The sequence below is a fragment of the Typopeltis vanoorti genome, chromosome 1 (genome assembly GCF_054136105.1).
Source record: "Typopeltis vanoorti isolate ZY-2024b chromosome 1, IOZ_Tvanoo_1.0, whole genome shotgun sequence".
Lineage (NCBI taxonomy): Eukaryota > Metazoa > Arthropoda > Arachnida > Uropygi > Thelyphonidae > Typopeltis > Typopeltis vanoorti.
This window is the reverse complement of record NC_143549.1, coordinates 57049506-57072808: the sequence shown is the minus strand read 5'-3', so window position 1 is coordinate 57072808 and position 23303 is coordinate 57049506. Positions and strand designations below refer to the sequence as shown.

Here is a 23303-nt window from a genome sequence, read left to right as displayed (position 1 = left end):
TCTCACGCAAAATAAGAAAGACATCAAAGAAATAAAAGTGCTATTTGAGAACGCAGAAAAAGAAGAAATTATTAATTCTTTATAAGCATTTAAAAATCAACTAAGAAAATTACGGAAATTCATGTAATAGAACCGAACAAAACTGTTTATTTAATGATAATATTGCACTCAATGAAGTAGTATCCTTACACTTATCGAAAAGATTTCTCAAGTTGTTTACATCAAACTAACCTTGAACTAAAACTGCTCCGCTTGTCTCTTCTCACGTCACATATTTAACATCTGCTGTGCATACAAGATGAACACAGTAAATCCATCAAAAATAATTCTAATTGCAGCGTGTTTCATTGATATGATTGTTGTTGGTGGAATATTTCAAATGAGCGGAGTTTTGTTTGTCGCTACCATGAGATTGTTCAATGAATCAAGAGAAAAGTGTGCTTGGGTTTATAGCCTAAATATAGTTATCATATATTTTGCATGTAAGTATTGAGGATTTTTTTAACAAGTGCATACTCTGAATCTAAAGAAGCGCTCAGTATTAGAAATAAGTGTTGTTCTTTGGCACGAAATTTAGTACAAAGGCATCAGAATACTGTCTTAACTTAGTTTAAATTTTTTTAAATCACACACACACACACACACACACACACACACACACACACACACACACACACACACACACACACACACACACACACACACACACACACACACACACACACACACACACACACACACACACACACACACACACACACACACACACACACACACAAAATGCCACGAGATAACTAACAAACTGCATGATACATGTGCATTTTTTAGGAAAATTAAACAGTAAATACTCGATAATATTTAGTGCGTAATTCACGCAGAGGAAGGTAATTTACAGCACTTGTCTTTATTTTTTTAGTATAGCAGTATAACAGGACTTTTCTATTTCTGCAGCACTGTTCTCAGGAATGTTGATTTATAAATTTGGCAGTCGCAAAGTCACCTTTGGAGGAAGTTTACTTGTGGTAATCGGTTTAACATGCTGTGTATTTGCTAAAAGTCTTCTTTGGTTATCAATATTCTACGGATTTATTTTGGGTAAGTTATGTTATTATCTTTTGTATACAGAAATTATCAATACTGTCTGTAATACGAAAACCTGAAATCAAATTGTCTCATTTACTCACCATTGTCATTATTATAAAGGGAAGAATAACAAGCACTTGTTATTATAATATTTAATATTATCATGAAATGTATAAATTACTTTAATGTTTAAATTTGGAATTAAATTTTTAAAACGAAAATATGATCATTTAATATTATTAAAACCCATATGCTTATATTATTGTTCATCAAATTAAAATTATAATATAATAATTTTAAACATAAAATGACATTACAGAGTTGACCTGGAACATATGAATATCTTTTGTTCAAATTGAAGTTTCGGAAATAAACGCATCATCATCATCATCATAACACTAATTACGGTATAGACCGTATTGGTCTGTTCCGGTCTCATTATCCATCCAATATCCTTTTTTTAGTTCTACCCTGCTTTCTCTTTCCAATTGGTTTATATTTTAGTATTTGTTTAGGATGTCGGGTGTTGGTGATTCGGTTTATATGTTCAACCCATTTTTGTTTATAATTGTTTAGTTTTTTTGTATTGATTTTGTTTTTAGTTCTTTTAAAATGTCTTCTTTCCTTTTTTGATCTAATAATGGGTATTTTTCAGTTCTTCTCATAAATCTCATTTCACTTGTTTTTATTCTTTGTTTATCTTGTTTGTTTATTGCCCAAATGTCACTGCCATAAAATAATGTGGGCACGCTAAAGTATTGTATACTTTCAAGCGTGTTTCTTTTTGTACCATATTTGAGTTGAGTGTTCTATTAATCAGTCCTATAATCTGCAAAAATTTTGAAGTTTTTAATTTTATGATATGTTATTTCATATGATTTTTCACATCCAAGATAACTGAAAGTATTTATCTGTTCTATTATTTTATTATTAATAACTGTTTTGCTTCTAACTGGTGTTTGTCTACAAAATGCCATTGTTTTAGTTTTGTGTATGGAAATTTTCATTCCAAACTGTTCTACTATAACGTTTAAATTATATATTGCTCTTTGTAAATTGTCTCTCTTATCTGATATTATTACCTGTTCATCTGCAAATAATAGCGTATTTATTTTGTTATTCCGGGAAATTTCTATACCTTGATTGTATAAGGTGTTCACTGTATTAATATTTCATTAATGTAAATATTGAAAAGTGTTGGAGACAGAGGGCATTCCCTGCCTTACTCCTTGGTTTATAGATTATTTTTCAGAATAACTTTTCATTTATTTTTATTTTTATTTCATTATCTTTGTATATATTCAATATTGCATGTAGAAAAATATTAGGTATATTTATTATTTGTAATATATCAAACAGTATATATCTTTTTACTTTGTCAAATGCTTTATAGCAATTTATAAACAAAAGATGAGTTTCCAAATTAACTTCTCTTCTTTTTTCTATAAGTAGTTTTAAACAGTAAGCTTCATCCATTGTATAGCGTCCTTTTCTAAATCCATTTTGACATTCTAATAATATTTTTTCACTGTATATTTTTAGTTTTTCATTAAGTATTCTGCTATATATTTTGTAGCATGTATTCAATGAACTAATACCTCTGTAGATAGCAGGTTTTGTTTTATCTCATTTTTTTAAATATATGTATTACTAGGCTTGTATTTCATTCTATTGGTATTTGTCCATTTGTATATATTTTATTAAAAACGTTTAGTAATCTTTGATGAAATTTTTTTCTAGCAGATTTATACAGTTCGGAGTTTATTCCAAATTCTCCTGCTGATTTGCCATTTTTTATTTTATTTAGGTTGTCCTTTAATTCTTTCATCGTTATCATATCATTTAAGGTAGTTTGTAAGTTTCTGGTGTAATTATTTTTGATGCTAGTATTATCCGTCCAAAGATATGTAAAGTAATCCAAGAATTCTTTTACATCTATTTCACAATTTATATTTGAAGTTTCTTTTATTATCTGCATTCATGTGTTTTAGTATTTTGTACGCACTGGGTCTTATTTTGTATATGCCATTTTCTAGATATGATACAAATTTTTCCCAGCTTTCTCTGTGTCTCTTTCTGGTTTCTCTTTTAGCTATTGCTCATCTTTTTTATATTCAATTTCATCTTCTTGTTTTTTGCTACTTAATCATATTTAAAGAGCCAGCTTTTTTATTTTCAATTACTGTTTTTATTTCATTGTCCCATATATGTAATTTTTTATTTTTATGATATTTTTTGTGTGTTCCTAGACTTTCATATGCTGCTGATGCGATAATTTCTTTTATATGATTCCATTCTCTATCAATGTCTTCATTTTCTTGTATTTTTTCTAGGTAGTTATTAATCCTCTGTTGGTATAAATTTCTTATACTTGAATCATTTAGTAGTCTTACTTTCTAATTAGATTTTGTTTCTCTATATCTGTTTATTTTTTTGTATTTTTTGTAACCAGTTTGGTGGAATTCTTAGTTTTGCCTGTACTAAATAGTGATCTGTGTCAATTTCTAGCCCTCTTCTGACTTTAACGTCTAGGAAGAGGTTTGGTGCTTTTTCATTTGCTATAAAGTAGTCTATTACTAATTTTTGTCTTCTTGCACACCACGTATATTTATGTATATTTTTATGTTTGTAAAATATACTCATTATTTTTAAATTATTATATATTGTATAATCAATGGGTTGCTTTCTCGTTTTGTTTACTGTTGGTTCTCCAAATTTTTGTATATTATTGTTAATTTGTTTTCATTCCTATCCTGGTATTAAGATCTCCGGCTATAATTATAGTCTGTTTTACTTACTTTTTCATATATTATTTCTTGTAACTCTTTGTAAAAGTTATTATTTTTTTCTTCTTTTCCTCCTTAAGGGGAATACACTCCGACAACTGTTAAATTTTCTTTATTTAATTTTAATCGAACTTCTCTTTCATTCATTCAACGAATTCTCTTTCATTCCAGTATGTATGATGTGTTATTTTTGCTTTAATTGATTTATGGATCCAAATCATTGCACCAGCTTTTGCATGTATTTCTTTGTCCATTCCTATATATGATATTGTAGTTAGCAGTTTCTTTTTTTCCTTTTAATTTCTTTTTTGTTTTTGTAAGAACTGCAATTTCTATATTTTCGTCATTTAAAATTTTATCTAATTCTTCTTATTTATGTGCTATGCTTCTAATGTTCCATGTGGCATATTTCGCCAGGTTTTTCTTTTTCCAAAGTTTCTTAACCTTTTCCAGTTTGCGGTCGTTTCCCATGTTTTCTGTCCGGTTTGGATTTCGTAGAGACTTGAAAGTAATATGTGTTTCCCTATGTCAAGTGACTGGCATGCCGATAGGGTTCCTAGTGGTGGGGCTGCCACCTTAAGCCAACTAGGCTTGCCTTTTTTAGTAGATAGCGGAAACTACAAAAGGAAAGGGAGACCCCCCTCGCCCTCGAGTTGCTCTAATAGCACTGAGGGGGGGGGGAGTAAAAAGTAAGAGACAGTAGAGGGAAAGTAGAGTAGAAGACCAGTCTCCAGATATGATATACCAAGTGTATGTTATATGAAGTAAGATCACGTCTAGCTTGGGTATTTTGGGTTTGCCATGCCCGTACTCACCAATGTGAGCCCTGAGACTGGAAACAAACGCTTTTTATATAAATATATCGCTTTCAGAAATAATCACGACGACAGATTCCAATGAATGAATGAATGAATGAATGTCGTTATCTCAGTTTATTACCTGCAGTTTTTATACCAAATTCGGAATTTTTTAAATAGAGTTCTGCCTTTCTTTGCGCAATTAAAATAGGAATGTTTCAATTTTTTTTCTTTCACGTCGAGGCTTATTTGATGTCCTCTTAGCAAATGAAAACTCTAAAGTTTTGATTCCATTCTGAAGAGGAAATGTTTATCGTTTCTCTTGGTAGACTTTTTTTTTTGGCAAGTTCTGAAGCTTTTGTAAAGGTATATAGGTATTCTGAACTTAGACTAAAGCTTCATTTAGACCAAATGAAACTTAGACTAAAGACAAGACTAAAGCAATCCCCCCCCCCTTAAATAAGAAGCTTACTTATTCCTCTTCACTCCACTGAGAACATAGGACCTCGAACACAGGTGATTCCATCAGACTGTATTAACTAAGAAATGTCGACTATATAAATTATATAACATATGTGCAAATAATACCAATAATTAGAATTAAAGCAGAAATTGGCAACAAATGTCGGTTATATTCTTGTTAACTTCAGTCCCAAATGCAAATAGAAACGTGTACTGAAATATCTTAATGCTGAATATAACAGAAGATATCAGAAGGCCACAATAATGAGGTGTTTTATGAAAACGCCTCGCTGGAAGTTGGTTAAATTTAAATTGTATTTTATTGAAGAACTGCACACACAGGTACATTCGTTGGCAAGTGAAAATCGCCTATAGCTATAAATATAGGAATTTCACTCGCATACCCTTCGCATAAATTTGAAGCGCAATCTAGGTAGAGAAGCGGAAAAAATACGTGATTAATAAGCAGTTGCTTTATAAAATACTAAATAATACTTTTTCTGAAGCACAAAAAAGTCACGTTTTAGTTTGTTGAAACGAATATGCAAAAAAATGAAAAATGCTTTAATGAAGACCCTATACTCAAAAACTTATATGTGCATATGAAGGATGTCATGAAAAAACTCACAGCCATTGGAAAAGATTTGAAACTATTTATAGAAAAGTTTTTCCAGTGGTTGTACGTTTTTTATCCTTCAAATTGAATGCATAATTTTTATGCAAATTATTACTTATATTTAATTTAATTATCCGTTTTCTTTTGTAGGTAGTGGAATAAGCATGTTAATGATAGTGGTTACTGTAATAGTCTGCGAGAATTTCAGAACAAAAAAAACCAGCGTCTTGACATTTGTTCATACCGGAACAACCATCGGTGGATGTGTTCTACCAATCACGAGTGAGAAAATGATTGACTGTTACGGATTTCGTGGTTGTTTCTTAATTTTAGGGGGGGTGTGTATGCACGCGTTTATTTCTGCAATTGTCGTAAGACCACCTCACAAGTTATGCGCTCGCATCGATTCCGAGACTCAAGGCGGTAGAAAAGCACTTCCATCCAATCACGAGCACTCTGACTCTGTAGCAGAAGAGAACAGTTCTCCACGTTCGCAGAAATCGGATGTGGAAATAAGTGCACATTTAGAACAAGAAGACGGAATGAAAGCGAAGAAGAGAATGTTATGTTTTAGATTTTTGCAGTCAACACTTCCCATTCTTCAAGTTACTCTAGGGTTGTTGATGAATCTAAAATTCATTATAATTGCATTTTCAAACACTGTATATAGTGTTTTGTTTGGAATTTATTATACTGTTATCATTGATTTTGCTATTGATAAAGGGGTCGCTAGAAATGATGCCGTTTATCTTGTGTTAGCCGCTGCTATAGCAGGCGTGATTTCCCAGCTCTTGGTCGGATGGGTGACCGATAAAAGACATCTGAGCAAAAATAATGTTGTTGGATTATTTATGATAATAACAGGAATTGACGTCGCTTGCTTTCCCTTGGCTCTTGGCTATACAACTCTGATGGTGTCTTGTATCATTTACGGGAGCACACTTTGTGTTTTTCCACTGTTCAAAATTTTACTCGAAGAATTTCTGGGAATAGAGAACTTCGCCCTTTCAACTGGGCTGGGCACCTGCATTACTGGATTTGCTAATCTCTTAACACCTGTTCTTATTGGTAAGTAAAAATAACCTTTGATGTTGGTAAATAAAAATAACTTTAAAAAATAACCTTAAAATAACCTGCACTTCTATGGTCAAATTTAACGTCCTTTCCCAAGTAGTGAAAACTACCTGATTATTTACTATTAAATGACTATTTATTAATTGCCGGAATTAATATATTTAGAGTTTCTGCTCTCATTCAATTTATGTTATTTATTTATTATTATTATTATTATTATTATTATTATTATTATTATTATTATTATTATTATTATTTTATTCACATAATTGATACACAGTCAAAACAAGATATCATATAAACAAAAATTTGACCGGTAATACATAACAATTCAGATTCAACCCAAGAATCTAAGAATAGTCCGTCAGACAGCGTCGTAAAATATGGACTGTTCCAAGTAATGCTGTTTTTTTGTAGGTCATATGGGGTCACTTCATTGATTTTTAATTGCTGTAAATAGTTGGACAGCTTCTTTGAAGTTGCTTCATGTGCACCGATAACTATTGAATGACTTTGATGTGTTTAAGCCACTTCGATTGCCAGATCACGATATTTCGTAATTTTTTCCAGTCCTTTGTTGTTGATGTTGTTATCACTGGGTATTGCGATATCAATAATCCAAACTTGTCGGTGTTCGATAATTGTGATGTCAAGTCTGTTATGTTCCAAATGCCGATCAGTTTGTATTCTAAAGTCCCAGAGAATTTTTGCTGTTTCTTTTTCCAACACAGTCTCTATTTTATGCTGCCACCAGTTATCAGAAGTGGGAAAGCCATATTTTTTGCATACATGCCAATGAACTATTTTGGACACTTGATCATGGCGGTATTTATAGTCAATTTGAGCTATTTTGCTGTAGGCACTGATTAGGTGTTCTGCAGTCTCATCTTTCTGATCGCGATTTGCTGTTATTATAGATGTTGAAAATTTTTGCTTTGATTGCATTAGTTTATAATGCCTGTTCTTGAGCTGCTAGAATAAATCCTTCTGTTTCATTTTTAGTGTATCCGTGTTGTAGCCATTGCCATGTCTTGTTCACGCCAATTTTGTCCTCAGTATCTCGAAGAAATTGGATATGCAAGGGTTTATTTTTCCAGCGCACACATCGGATATTTTGTTGTTCCTTTTTGTAATCGGATTTGTTTCCTGTTGCTTTTAGAAGGCCCTGTTGTGCAATTGCTTGACGCATTGGCTCAGAGCTATTGTCGATGTAATTTCTTAAACCAATTTCTTCTTCTTACACAGTCTGTCTCACTTGCAGCAGACCCCGTCCACCTATTCTCCTCGGTAGGTATACAACCGGTCAACATCACTTCCTGGATGTAATGCATGAGACATAGTGATTAGTTTTCAAATTTTGCGGTCTTGTTTGTCCAATTTATTATGCCAGCTGTGTATCGAATCACTGGTATAGCCCAAGAATTCATTGCTATAATTGTGTTTAATCCATTTAGTTTTGTTTTCAGAATATTTCTATCTCTTTTGATGTATTCTGACGCTGCCTGTTGTTTAACTTTCAAGTGGAGAATATCATTGGCTTCTAATATTCCTAGGTATTTATAGTGTTTGTCAGCTGAAATTGCTTTTATATATTTCTCTTGATCAAAATGAAAATTGCTAGTGTCATTAATATTTCCACATTTAATAGATAAAATTACGCATTTATCTAAACCAAATCTCATTTTGATGTCCTGACTGAAAATACGAACTGTTCAATAAAGAGTCTATTTGCTGGGCCGATTTTCCATATAGCTTCAAGTCATCCATTATACAACAGATGGGAAATTTTAATATTACATTTAGGAATTTCATATCCAAGTTTTGTTTTCTTCAGAATCATAGACAAAGGTATCAAAGAAATGTTGAAGAGCAATGGTGACAAGGAATTACCTTGTAAAATTCCATTTTACAAGGAATTTTACAAGGTAATTATTCCGTTTAATGCTACTATCTCCTAATCATTGATTATTCACTATTAATGTTGTTTTCCATGATTTCATAGCAGTAGCCAGAAACGAACATATGTTTTTGCTAATTGCAAATATTTTTAGTGATTTTAGGATCCGGCAGTGTAGGAGGGAATTGAATGCTTTCTTGTAGTCTATGCATGCCATGTTCAAATTAGTTTTTCGTCTTTTTGAGTTTCTGAGAATCATTTTATTAATAAGGATCTGGTCTTTTGTTCCACTAGATTTTTGAAAATTGTCTTTTTGTTCAATCGGATAAATCTGATTATCTGACAAGTAGCGTATATTAAATTTGCTATGATTGCAGTAACCAGCTTAAGCATAGTTGGTAGGTATGTTATTCGACGATAATTACTTGGGACTGCATCCTTATCCTTATCTTTGATGAAGAGAAAAGTGCGCCCAGATATCATCCAGTCTTCCACTGAGCCAGACTGCAACAAATAATTAAATTTTTCTGCCATTCGATCATGTAGACTGGTTAGATGTTTTAATCAAAATCCATGTAGTTCGTCTTTGCCAGGTGCACTCCAGGTTTTTAATTTTCTAGCTTGAGAACTGACCATTTCTTTAGTGATAACGACATTTTGCATTTGTTTTTGTTTCATTTATGATTCTATTTCACTAATCCACGAAGCATCTTTATTGTTTTAAATAGGATTATCCCAGATTGACTTCCAAAATGTGAGTCTTTCTTCTTTTCCAGGTGAATGATGGTTTGCATTTGTATTTCTCTGGAGAGAATGAAAGTACTGACGTTGGTTCTGTCGAAATTGCATATTTTGCACATATTAGTTTATTCTTGCTTAATATCTTTTAATTTTCTGTGCAGTCGCTGTTATTCTTTGTTTTAGCTCTTCGGTAACTTCAGCAATTGTTTTGTTGCCAAATTATATGTGGTAATCAGTTTGTTTTTGATGTTATTATTTTTCAACCGTCCTTCTTTGAGACTCTTTATGTTGCTTAGACCAGCTCGAAGTCTGTTGACCTTTCGTCATAACCGGATTTTCCATGGTGCACATTGTTTCATCCTCAGCTTTTGCTCTTTCGGTTTGCAACCAAGCTTCACTGAAATGATATAGGCTGTGCTGTATAGGAGCTGATTTGTTTCCTTTATACCGTTGGTTGTGATGGTTTCAATTACAGCATTTTCGTCTAAGAGGAACTGTTTTAGCTTAGATCGTTGTAAAGCTTTTAATGGTGGTTGTTGTATACGTTCATTTATGGAGTTCACATGTTCCAATATCCCTGACTTCATTTTATACTGCCCTTCTGTCAAAACATTCTGAGGTATGTCGTCATCTTGATGTTTACTGAGTTGAATTCCAAAGTTTGATATAGCTACTTCCTGATCATTTTCTGTTACGGGAGTTGTTGGTTTATTACGTAACTCTTGCAGCTCAAGTTCAGTAAATATTTTGTTACGGAAAATGAAATTCTTTTGGTCCATAAGTCTTTGTTCTGTTATTGCAGATTCTGGCAATTTTTGTTTCCAAATTAAATGCATACGCTTCCTGAAACCTCGTTTTTCTGTTGTTGATCTATAAAAACATCTCATAATTTCTCTGGTTTCTTATACCGTCCATTTTTTACGTTTAGTTTCTTGTGGAGTTTGATTTGGAAAAAGCCACTGTTTTTTGCGTTTATTATTCTTATACAGCATTTATTTTTCGTCACCAGTTACGACTCGTTCCAAAAAGGGTCATTTTGTTGTCTGCTCAACAAGGAATTGCAAATCGCCGGTCTCTGTGCTTTATTGTTTTCTGACAGTTCATGCGGTACCCATACACCCTGTTTAAGAACCTTGCCACTCTTATGTAAGTATTCTTAGACAGTTGACCATGATGAATTACGTTTCTCTGCTAATTCTTGTATGGTTTGTTTTGGATCTGATTCAACGAGAGTCTTAAGAGCATCGTCATCTAGAGTAAGAGGTCATCCAGATCGAGGACGATCAGAGAGATCAAAATGTTTTTCTGAAAATATCCTAAACCATCGCTGACATTTGTTATCCTTCAATACGTCTCCATAAGTTGAGCAAAAGTTTGGTAACCTCAGCAGCATTCTTTCCTTGGTGAAACAAAAACAGCATACAATGACGTAAATGATGCTCTTCAACTTTAAAGTCCACCATATTAAAAAATAATAATCTAAAATAAAAAAAAACAGATTTTTTAAATAGAAAAGTAATGCTAATATTTAAATAAAAATCAAATATAATAATTTACATGTTATTTAAGAAAAAAAATCGACTAAAATTGACCTATTAAAATAATTGATTACTTTCCGGTCCCCTTTATGTATGTACTGGGAAAGTACTGAGTGAATAGCATTTTTTTCTGTTTATTTGTTTGTTCTTGCCTGGTTCATAGTCTACTATACCACACGGAGAGAAAATAATCTTTAGACGTTTAAGAGCAAATAAATTACCGTTATTCGTTTAAAGATATATTAGACATATACTATATAACTGGATTACAGTCCACAAGATACGAGCAATCCAACGATAAATTTGGAAAGTGGACGCAAAAAGGTGTACATTACCTCATTTCCATAAAAATCAAGAAACGTGCTCTAAAATATATACTGATGCCACATTTAATACGAATGGTTGTTTTTGTCCAAAACAAACCATAAATAATTATGTGTAAAATAGTCAATCGATTTATTAAATCTATCAATCCGATTCAAGAGAGGCACTGTTATGATTTCTTCAAATAATAAACAAATAAGTCGATTTTATACACCACTTTATGTACAGTGACTGGGAATATTTGGGTTCAAGAATATTCTCTTAGCACGTAGTCTTAGTTTGAGGTAAAAAAAATAGTAAAACTTACCTAGTTTGGAATTGCATCAGTTTTCAACTAGTAATCTTCACAGAAGTATCGGAATCATGCCCCTTCCCCGAAGCACCTTCCCTAAAGATCAATGACTGTTATCTGGAGCGAATTTCAGAATATTTTTTGTTTGAGTTCGGGATGTTGGGAAATGACATTGGAACTGTTAAAGTAATCTTACCAAAAAATAAGTATTGTTATAAGAATGTTTATGAGAATCCTTCCTAGGATATGTCGTGAAGCTCTAGAACATTTAATTTAATAAGTAGGCTAATGTTTGCATAAACCTAAATCCCTGCTGTAGAGACCAAACATCGAACGCATTTCAAGACACCAGGTATGCTCCTCTGCTTCAGAAAGGCGAGTGGGCGTGGTATATCGGAATATGACATCTGGCGACATCACTTGAGCACATTCACTAATCGCTTTGCCCCAGTGGATTTCGAAACCGCAATTTTCAGACTGGTGAACAGGTACGCCATCAAAACTCTCAATGACACTCAAAATGGTAATGGCAATGCAGGAGATGGGTCAATAAGAATTCCTGCCGATATTTACATAGAAAATAACAATAGGTTGGATAACAGATAGATGATACATATAATCGTGTTTATATAGCCACATTTATATTATATATTATATTTTGTTTTTTACAGGTTACTTCAGAGATACTCTAGAAAGCTACAATGGTTTATACTACATGCTAAGTTCTACGGTCGCCGTAGGAGGACTGATGGTTATATTTCTCTTAAAGAAACCTGAATGAGTTGATAAAACAAGAACTTCATCCATAAACTGAACGTCTCTCTTTTAAGTGTCTGATATATTATTTTAGCATCGGTGTTTATGTTAAAGTTTAATAATTAGATTAAGTATAAACTGCTTCTTTTATTTAATCATTTTTAAAAATAGACTATATACTGGATGATTCATTATTAATACGATATTGCAAACACACACGTGTCATACAGTTTAATACTACTTAGAATAGGGATGTCACTTTTGGTATATGCACTGGACAGGAATGAGGAAAAAAGAATATCATCTGCCTATTGCTTTCCATAAAATTACTCCTGATGCACCCTGAAATTAGGAATCTCAGAACGAAAGAGAGTAGACTAGCACGTTGGAATTTAGCCAACTGAACTTTATTCTGATTGTCTTAAAACGATATAAGATGATAATACCGCATGACTAAATTTCATACAGACTGGAACATATACCAGCTAAACAAGTTCACAGTTCATATACACAACCATAGCAAACAATGGAAAGTCAGCTATTGAGACAAACTCCACATTAGCAATATTCAAGAGAGGCGTAGGATGTGTAAGAATCATCAAATAATAATAAGTGACGGGTCGACATAATAGTTGTTAGTGAAGCGAAAAAATAAGAACATGTAAGAATGTTCTGAATAAGAAACACAGGCTGTTATATTTAGGAAATGATCATCAAGATAAGGATGTATAATTAGAATCTGCAACACAAAATTTATGGATAATTTTCTTAAAATACAGGCAACAGAGGGATATAGGCATACATCAAAATGGGAAATTACACAAGATTTCTTGCATATGAATCTGCAACAGGAGGTTTTACTATGGGTTAAGTGAAGGATTCATCAGAAAAGGTAGATGATAAAGAAAAACGAAAAGGTGATACTTTTTTTTTTTTTTTTTTAGGAAAATAAGATAAATATTAGCGGTATAATAATTATGGCAAATAGCTTTTGGGCTTCCGCTCAGAATGTGAAATATTCCCCACTACCATTCATAAGATGTAAACAAATTCACATGGAGAAAATGGACAAGTGATAACAAAATCTCATTAATTATGTTATTATTAATAGCGATGGATTCAGGCTGTTCAAATCATAAAAGTATAGAGGAGGTTTAAAGTACGAAGCGATCATCGTTTAATTGTACCAAGGTGAAATTGAATGTCATATTACAAAGGTGTATACAGTTTTACAATTACTCATAGTTGAGCAACTTTCTAAGGTCAACTCTTTACTTCGATGTACGTATATTATTCAACAAAAAATGAAACATTTCAATATCTAACCGTGGAGAGTCAGATACCATAAAGATTAGTTAATTAGTTAATTGCTGAAACAATAATTTATTCAACCATGGACGCATTTGGTAAAGTGGCCAACAAAGACAAAAATCATAATGCAATGGTGGGTCTAAAGTTAAACAGTTAGTAATGCAAAAGAAGAATGTGCATGGAAAATTTCTAGCAAGTCTGCGTGTGCTCCGAGAGACTGTCTCGGAGTAAGAAAAAAGCAAGTAAGAAATCGAACGTGTTCGTCAAAGTATCCAAACAATCATCAGTCATGTGAACACGGTTATATCAATACAGAAGAAAAATCTCACGACGGGGCGAAATGTAATGTCTAACTATATGGAGAACAAATGCCGTAAAAAGGAATAAAAAATTATACTGCCGACATGAAAACTGAAGATATTCCGAACTAATTACTTTGGAAGATTGCGAAATGGAAGAAGTGACAGAATAGTGGTAGATATCAATAATCGACGGATGAAAGTCATCAAAAATTTGAAATATGGAAAGACAGCCGGCGTAGAAGATATTCGGCCAGAAATGCTCAAACGTGGAGGTATAAAAGATTTACAGTGGGTCCCTTGGATAATTCAGAAGATTGGTCAAAGGGCTAGGGATCATTGAAGAAGAGATCTCATAGTACTTATTTATATAAAAAATGGGAAATAAAACTGAATGTGAGAATTACAGTGGTATTTTTGTAACGAGTATTGCAGGTAAGATGATCATAACGCAATAGCAGATTAATTTAGAGAAAAAGTTATTGATTGAATTTAGTAATGATGTAAATTTGGTGAAAGTTTTCCTGTCATATTTTATGACGTTGACGATGATGTTTTGTGAAGCTTTAGTTGAGTTGCTTCTACTTGTTCATTGCTATTAACGAAAACATTGTAAAATAATCGACAACATTTGGTTTGGAGTAAATATTTTGCATTTATTGCAGAAAATGTATATTCAGCGTTTAAATCTTTAAATGTGGAGGTACAACTACCATCTGCAGAATGTGCCGGTAAGTTTGTGCCGGTGGCTTAATAAACATTCGAAGGTCAGCAACAACTTTCAATATCTTCAAGCATTCAAGGAATGTTTGCAGTGAAAAAGTCAAAAAACTGCAGCGATACAATTTTACGAAAGTTGTTGTTCCATTCACTTATTTCAGAAGGAATAGATACAAGGAACAAGCCACAGCTATGAATAAAGTTAACCAGACATTGATATATGTTGCATGAACCATTTAATGCAAAAAAAATCTTTTTTTTCTCTCTTTCCTTTATTCCTTTCATCATTCTTTCATTTTAATAATTAAATGATAATAATATGAAAAAGAAAACGCATTTCGTAAAGGTATGCCATTTGAAAGACAGTTTAATTGTTATAAATATATACAAGATAGAAACTGTTTATAGACAACCAGAGAATGAATTTGTATTCAAGTGTGGTTCGATTTGTGATCATGTCAAGTAAGACCCGGATTACTGTATTTAGTTTTTAAAAAGAGGAAACCTTTTTAACAACATAAGTCTTGTTTTTAGTTTTATAAAGCTTATGAATGTGGTTTATTAGTTTAAATGTAATTACCTTAGAAGTTAATAATTTCTACAATGCCTAAAAATATAAATGTCGTAAGATGTGGTGAATGGAATCTTCTGTAATTTATGTGGTAAAAGGATCTTTTAATGTTTGTTTGTGTATATCAAGATTTTTCTTTTTTTACAAATTTGGTTAACATCGTAGAACAATAACGAAACTTTTTGGTAATCTTTCAAAAAGAAATTAATCCGCAAACGACTGGTATCTCCCAGAGGGAGTAGCCTTTCCCCCCCCCCCCCCCCCCTACTTAATATTTTCGAAGAGAAGTGATGGCCGGTCTCTAATGTTTAATGACAACTGAACTCAAGTTTTCGGAGGAGAGTTTATTAAATTTTTATTAAATTCTTCTTCTTTCTACATATTAGGCCTATTGGCCTGTTACAGAGCTATCTTAAACCCTTCTAAGTCGTACCCGTCCTGAGGATTAGGTGACCAGCCCTATGACTCCCGTTATATCCTGTGGCTGTAGCTCGTGTGTTCACGGGGCCGGTTTGCCTGCTTGCGGGAAGAAAACCCCCAGATAAACTTGGGAGCAAAACCCTGCTGTCCACGCCCAAGACCGGCTTAGCTGGCTATGTCTGAGAAAGATCCTTAAGTTCTGCACGTCAGCGATGGGAATCGAACTCAGGCCACTCCTTTTCAACGCATATGGTTGCGAAGCGCATAGCCACTCGGCTAACCGCGCGGACTTTATTAAATTATTTATGAAAATATTTTATTAAATTTTTTATTAAAATTTTTATTAAACTATTAATGGTAAATACTATGCCAAACACTGAACAATCTCCTTTGTATATTCATATTTGACGACACGATCAACGAAGCTTGACTTCAACCTCTTTTGATTACTCCACTCAGTGCAATAACGAAGATATGAAGCGCCTGTGGCAAGGGTCTAACTTGCGCCCCTCCTAACCCCAAAATGACAAAAAGTTTGAAAAATTTAAATGTAACAAGTTAAATTTTACTAAATGCAATATGATAAATACTTGCTATTAACTCCATCAAAACGAGTTGCAGAATTTGTGTGTCTAAAGCGTCGTATTGCCGAAATTTAAAAATGCAATATAAAATAGCGGACTTTCATATCTATTTATTTATTTTTATTTTTTACGTTTTGCGCCCGTGGCTGGCGCCTCTTTCGCCACGTCCTCGTTACGGCACTGCAATTAATTCATGGCAAACGAATCATCAGTAACATTTTCACCAGGCATATTTTTTATTTTGCGCCGTTTCCTTTCTGCTATGTAAGTTTCAATATTTATTGTTTCGACTAAACTTTTTGCCGAATTGTGAAGCGAATCGAAAAAATCATTTCCGGTATTGTTGAGTTGCATTTTTTAAAGCTTTTATCATTTTCGCAGCATTTTCGACTGTGTTTTTTTTCCTCTAATAGTAAATTTATCTTTCCTAATATTGTATCCCAAAATATTAATAATGCAACAAAATTAAATTTTGTTAATACTTTTAGCAAAATTCGATCATTTCTTAGAGTGTCTACTGTAACTTGTCTTTGTCCATCACACATTTCATTAAGAAGTTGTATTATTAAACGCGTTTGATTTCGTAAGGCCGCGTTTCCGCTTTTACCGCATTAGCTTTCGCGGACTACCTTGTGTCACTTAAAACTTTAAGACGAACAGATATTTTTTTCCTTTAAAAGATCTCATCTACTAGTAAAATTGACAAAAAAGTTAAACAATTGTTGAATTGTTCCAAAACATGATTTCATTTGAACAGATGTTTGTGCGGCATGAACGCCTATTAAATTAAGGTGCTGAGCAGTGCATGGAACAAACCTCGCCATATTGTTTAAACGTAATATCCTGGATTGTACCCCCTTGTATTTACCTGCCATATTCGTTCCATCATCATATGACTCTTATATTTCTTATATTTAATCCGTCTGATATTAACCTTTTTTCGATGTCATTCGCAAGTGCTTCGCCAGTTTTTTCATGTGTCACAATAAAATCTATGAAGGTTTCTTCAATGCTACATTTATTCGTGTTAGGATCAATGTTAACATAGCGCAAAATTTGAGTTATCTGTTCCTTATGAGAAGTGTAAGGTGTGCTATCAAATAAAATAGAAAAATATTTTGCTTTTTGAATATTTGAAATAATATGCTGTCTAATTTTAGAAGCAACTATATTAATTATATCATTTTGTATTATAGGAGAGAAATAATTAACTTGATTTTTCGTATGACTTTCAATATGTTGCGCGATAATAGGATCCTAATGACTAATTAATTCTATCGTGTTTAAGAATTTTCCACATCGGGATGATCAATTTTATCACGAGTTCCTCTGAAGGCGTTATTATTTTTTTACGCAGTGCAGAATGGCATCCAAAATAACTTTTAAAATATGCCTCCACTTTTCTTTTTCTTTCAAAATTGCTTCTTGTAATTGATCGTCTATAAAACACATTTCTTAATTTTTGATCGAAAGTTTTCCATTCGACGTAATTTTTTTTGTGATATAATGAATTTTCATGACGTGGTAACATAGGATTAAAATGCTGCCAGTCTCGAAACCTCACAGTGGTCCATACATTCTGATTTTTTCCAAAAAAAATACATGGAAAACAGAAAAGTGCATCTTTTTGCTCGCTATATATCAACCAATTTCTGAGTACTTGTTCTGCGTTTGACATCGTTTTTACAAACCATTTTTCATCAAAATGCCGATTTTCTGTATCAGGATAAACACTTGTATTATCGCACAATTCGGGTCCATGTTGAACAAATATTTGTATGTTACTATTGGTATGTGCCACGTTGTGGGATCATTAAATCTGTTATTTTTGCATTATCAATATTTTCTAATTTAACATCCACCATATAATTATCATTATTATATTGCTTCTCGATTTCCTGATTTTGATGTTCAATTGTATTTTTCTCTTCTGTTTCAATTTCACATGAAATATGACTACTTGTAGAAGGCAAATTTAATGGAGTTGTTAAGCTTGAATGAACTAGAGCTATAGATAATTTTTTTTAATAAAAATATCAATTGGAGTTATATTTTTCTTTATATCTTCAATATTCTGTTCTCTTATTTTTTTAAACTGTGCAGAGGAAGGTTTTTTTGGTGGCATATAATCCTAGAAGTGTTTTTTAATTTAAATGTGTATTTTTATTATCATAATTAATAAAATTAAATTAAAAAAAAATAAAATAATGGCAATTTATTAATTGCCAGCCTGGCTTTCCGAGTGGTTAGCGTGTCCGCTCTCCAGTCAAGAGGCTGCAGACTCGAATCCCACCGTGGGCATCGACGCCTGTGATTTTCTGTGGAAAAACTAGTGGTGGCGGTCGGCGGTAGATGGCGTTGGTGTAGTTGCGGTCAATTGGTGGATTGTGAGTGGTGGAAGCAGAGCTGTAGAGTAGATGCCCTCCCTCGATGAGTCTTTGGACTCCCTGGAGGTGACAAATAATAATAATAATTATTATTATTTATAGTACTTACTCAGTATGCCAGTATGTTGTATATAAACAAAATTGTCTTTTTCAGTATGTTTTGTTCCACAAAAGAGCGAAAATATCTAACAGTAATTACGACACAGCAACAACACAACATTATTGACAGTATTGTCCAGAAAGTGACATTAGTAGTCCTATGGAATCCTATGGAATTGATAAAAAAAAAACTAATAGCTATATTAAAAGATGTTTAGCAGAATGCAGTTGCAGCAGTTAGAATAGGTGATGATCTGAGGAAATGGTTTAAAACAAGCAGAGGTACTAGACAGGGAGACCCAATATCACCAAGCATTTTCATCGCACATTTAGAAAGAGCAATGGACAAACTGAAGGAAGATGCTAAAGGAACATCTGTACACGGAATGAGAGTTAACAATTTGAGATTTGCAGATGACATTGTTATTATTGAAGAAGACGAAAGAGAACTACAAAAAACACTGAAACTGTTAAATGAGGAAGGGAAGAGGTTGGACTTGTTATGAACTTGGAAAAAACAAAGACAATGGTATCTGGTGAGAAGAACATGAAACAAAAGATACAAGTGGATGGAACTGATATAGAAAATGTAGAACTATTTACATATTTGGGAAGTAAACTGACATATAAGTTGGACTGTAAAAAAGAAATAAAGATCAGGATTGCAAAGGGAAGAACAAATCTGAAGGCCATGGATAACATCTGGAAAAGTAAAGTGATCAGCCTGCGAACAAAACTAAGAGTACTGAAAACATGCATCTTCATCAGTGTACTATATGGATCTGATAAGAGGTTAATAAATAAGGAATCAAGAAAAACATTTTGGCATTTGAAAGAACTTGTTACAGAAAGATTCTAAGAATAGGATGAGTACAGAAAATCACCAATGAAGAGCTCTATCAGAAAATACAAACAAAACAGAATCTAATGCATAAGATTATAATACGGAAGCTGCAATTATTTGGACACATCTGTAGAATGAGTGAGGACCGGAAGATAAAGACATTTATGTTTGGTATTTTGGATGGTTTAAACAGAAGAGGTAGACCATACAGAGAATGGATAGACGATATAAAGACTGGTGTGGAATGGGTGTACAAAAACTGCGACACTGTGTACTGGACAAAGAAAGGTGGAAGAAAATAGTGAAACAGGCATCAGACATCAACAGGCAGTGAGTCCATGGTTCGTGATGATGATGATGTGATGAACAACACAACTAATCTTATGAATGCAAACAAGACTAATAATAATTACATGATTTTTGAAATTCTCTTATCTACAAGAAGTACAGACGAATCGAAATATTGAGGGTGGGAAGATTGTGATTTTCACTGGATCTTGGGTTTGACGGGTGTAAATAAGTACTGGCGAATAATTTTTGTGGGTGGGTCATCAAACGAAGGATCCAGGTAGATGAATGATATCGAAGAAGGTCATAAAGGGATTAAAATTATAATACGGAAGGTAATAAACTTGGGATGGGCAGATAGACACATTGGGAGGATAACAAAAGAATGTATTAGATTATCTATGCAAATATTTAGGATTAGACGGGAATTTGGAGATACAAAATTCTACAAAATCATAAAATGGGAAAATACATCCATTAATAGTTAATGGTGCGACGGAACAATTCATTTGAGACAAAAAGGAGAACAATTGCAAAGAAATGTTATGTTCAAGTGGTTCAAGTCGTGATATTAGGCGCTGTCGTTGCCATTTAACTCGACACGAATTGGAACTCACCGGTGTTACCAAATGTAGCGGAATTCCGCTGTGTTTCAGAATTTGTATGTCTAAAGCGGCTAATTGCCGAAATTTAAAAATACAATATAAAATAGCAGACTTTTATACCTATTTATTTATTTTTATTTTTTACGTTTTTTAAGTTTTGCGCTCCCAAACCTAGTTACGCCCGTGGCGGGCGCCTCTTTTGCTAATCCCAAGATTCGGTTAACCTTGAAAAACTAAATCCCTATTCGTAAGCCTGTTGACATTATAATTTCTATTCTTTCGATGGGAATTTCCTTGGATATAATTTTATTGGATACGATTGTTATAGAACACTCTCTAGCTGGGTGTAGCAATATTTTCATATCCTTGGAAATCAGTCCTAATTAGGAATCAGTCATCCTTTACTGTAAAGGGAAGTTAGTAGTCTGAAGTAATTAATCATAGTCGAATTACTTATACAGTGATCATAGTGATAATGTTTTTTTTTCAACACAGTTGCATATGAAAACATTTTTTTCGTTGATCAACATAGCACATCAACCATTTTGTACAAATTAAATTTCAGCGATTTAATTAATTCAACATCAGTATATTTATATTTTGAATAAGGATTCTTTAAAATATCTTTATCATTACTTTACTATTTGGTGATGGATTTTTTCATCAGTAGCAACCGATCCTCCACGTCTGCAACAAAACCGTACTACATAATTGATCTTGTTAGATTCCATCTCACACTAGATGGCTTCAAACTCACTGCTACATGAAATACCGTTAGTAGTAGTACTACAATCATAGGTCTCAACTCTAACTGAATTCAAGTCATTCGACATCGTTAGCAGCACGCCTCCTCCTCTCCTATCCTCTGTATCCTTCCTAAAAATAGTGTACCCTTTACACTCGATACCAGTTAGTATGTCTGATGATGATGATAGCCAGGTCTCACTTGGTCACTGCATATTGACCAAGTTAACAAACTCTACCCTTCTGTTTCTGATACTCCTAGCATTCGTGTACAGACATAATAATCTACCCGCATGTTCTTTTGTATACTGTTGTCTGCAGTCTGCATGACACATTTGGGCAACTTGCAGATCTCTATTCTTCTCTAATGCCTTGTACATGTAGACATCATTGCACACGTTTTGATGGGTCCGAATCGGACGAACACAAAGTCGAAATCGTTCTCTTCTCGTCAATATTTCTGTGATAAAGCCCTTTGCTGTCATTAACACAGTTATACAAGATTGTATAACTTCCTCCCTTTATAATTTAGTTTTCCTGACTCTCCGTAGTAGATCTCATTCCATTTATTAGTTTTTCAGAACTTCTGATAAAAAACGCATTCAGGTGTAGACCCTCCCTCTTATGCAAATCCAATCCTCCCTCATACTCACTCGACACATCCAAAAACTCGCATCCCTTCCTTTTATACAGTCTACGCATTGAATTGTTTGCCATCATAGCCTTTCTTCTTAATTCGTTTTTTTCATATCGAGGTAATACTTACTATTTAATATACTTACTATTTTAATTTTCTCAGTCTTCCAACAACTTTTTCATGTCCTAGTTCCTAGTTTAGTACTTACAACAATTATGATCTTAGTCTTTTCTTTCTGTTTTTGAAATGATTTCTTTACAATTTTATTTTTCTCTACGGGAAAACTCTAAGTAATAACTCGGGATTTTTGTTGGCATTTTCTACCTCAAGTACTGATAAATTTACTCCTAATTGTATTCTTCTTGAATATATTCTACTATCGGTCACTTCTGGTTTCATTTAAGTCTTTCGAAATAATTATTACAGATAGCTATGATATCTTTGGTTTTAGTTTTTGTGTCATATATCATATGTCCTATCACCTCTAATTCCTTTTAATGTGTTCCTTACTCTATTTCTAGTGGCTACTTCAATCTTTTCAATAGCCACTAGAACATTTTATTGCCTTCCTGACATTTATTTTCTGTATTGTTTCCATTGCCTTTGTTTAGCTGCTTTTACGCAGAGGTTAGTTCTGTTACTTTGTTTTATCTATATTCTCTTAGGGCATTTATAAATCGAGTAAGCCACTTCCTTTCATTTTTAATAATATTTGTACACTTAATTTCTGCAACTCTTCTCCTCAGAAAACTGTTCAACGCTGATTATTTTTAAAACTTTTTAATATATTTTTCTTTTCGGTATAACATTGAATTTTATCATACTAAAAACTAAATGGTGATCACTTTAAATTTAAAATCCTCTATATACTCTTCAGTTCCGAACGGGCACGAAGATAGCTCTATCCTGATTAAAATCGTCAGTGAGACCTTTCTTATTATTGTGTTTTTTTATCAGCGTGAATGTTTTCACATGCTTATGTTGGAGCATGATGTTAGTGATGGCTTGACCGCGACCTGAAAAGAAATCCCATGGGTACTTATCGTTATTATTAGTTTAACTCTTCTCTCTAACTTTTCCCATCACAATTTTGTGTTTGTATTCATTTTCTAATAATTTCTCTTTAGATGCACAATTCTGATTTAATTATTAGTTAACATAATTTCAGAAAGGAGTGTTCGGTGCTATTTAGATATGACCATCTTTTCCTTTTTTTTTTCTTTGTCGACTGCTCTGTCTAATAAGTCGAAAAGTTTCTATATATATATACATATATATATATATATATATATATATATGATGCATAATTACAACTGTTATATCATCACTGAAACATTTGATACTAGTTCAAAGTGTAAGTTAGTTTAATTCCTTGATTGCATCTCTTTGGATGATTGTCAGTAATGGTAGCTATTGCTTCCAAGAGAT

The 23303-nt window shown here is 33.0% G+C and overlaps 1 protein-coding gene across 1 annotated transcript; it reads left to right on the top strand.

Moving 5' to 3' along the window:
* Positions 1–298: 298 nt before the first annotated feature.
* On the top strand, positions 299–12391 carry LOC150110004 (monocarboxylate transporter 9-like). The gene is made up of 4 exons (XM_090391920.1): positions 299–482; positions 952–1095; positions 5895–6812; positions 12282–12391. The coding sequence occupies exons 1-4, from the start codon at positions 299–301 to the stop codon at positions 12389–12391; spliced, it is 1356 nt and encodes a 451-aa protein (XP_090248046.1).
* The last annotated feature ends 10912 nt before the right edge of the window (positions 12392–23303 follow it).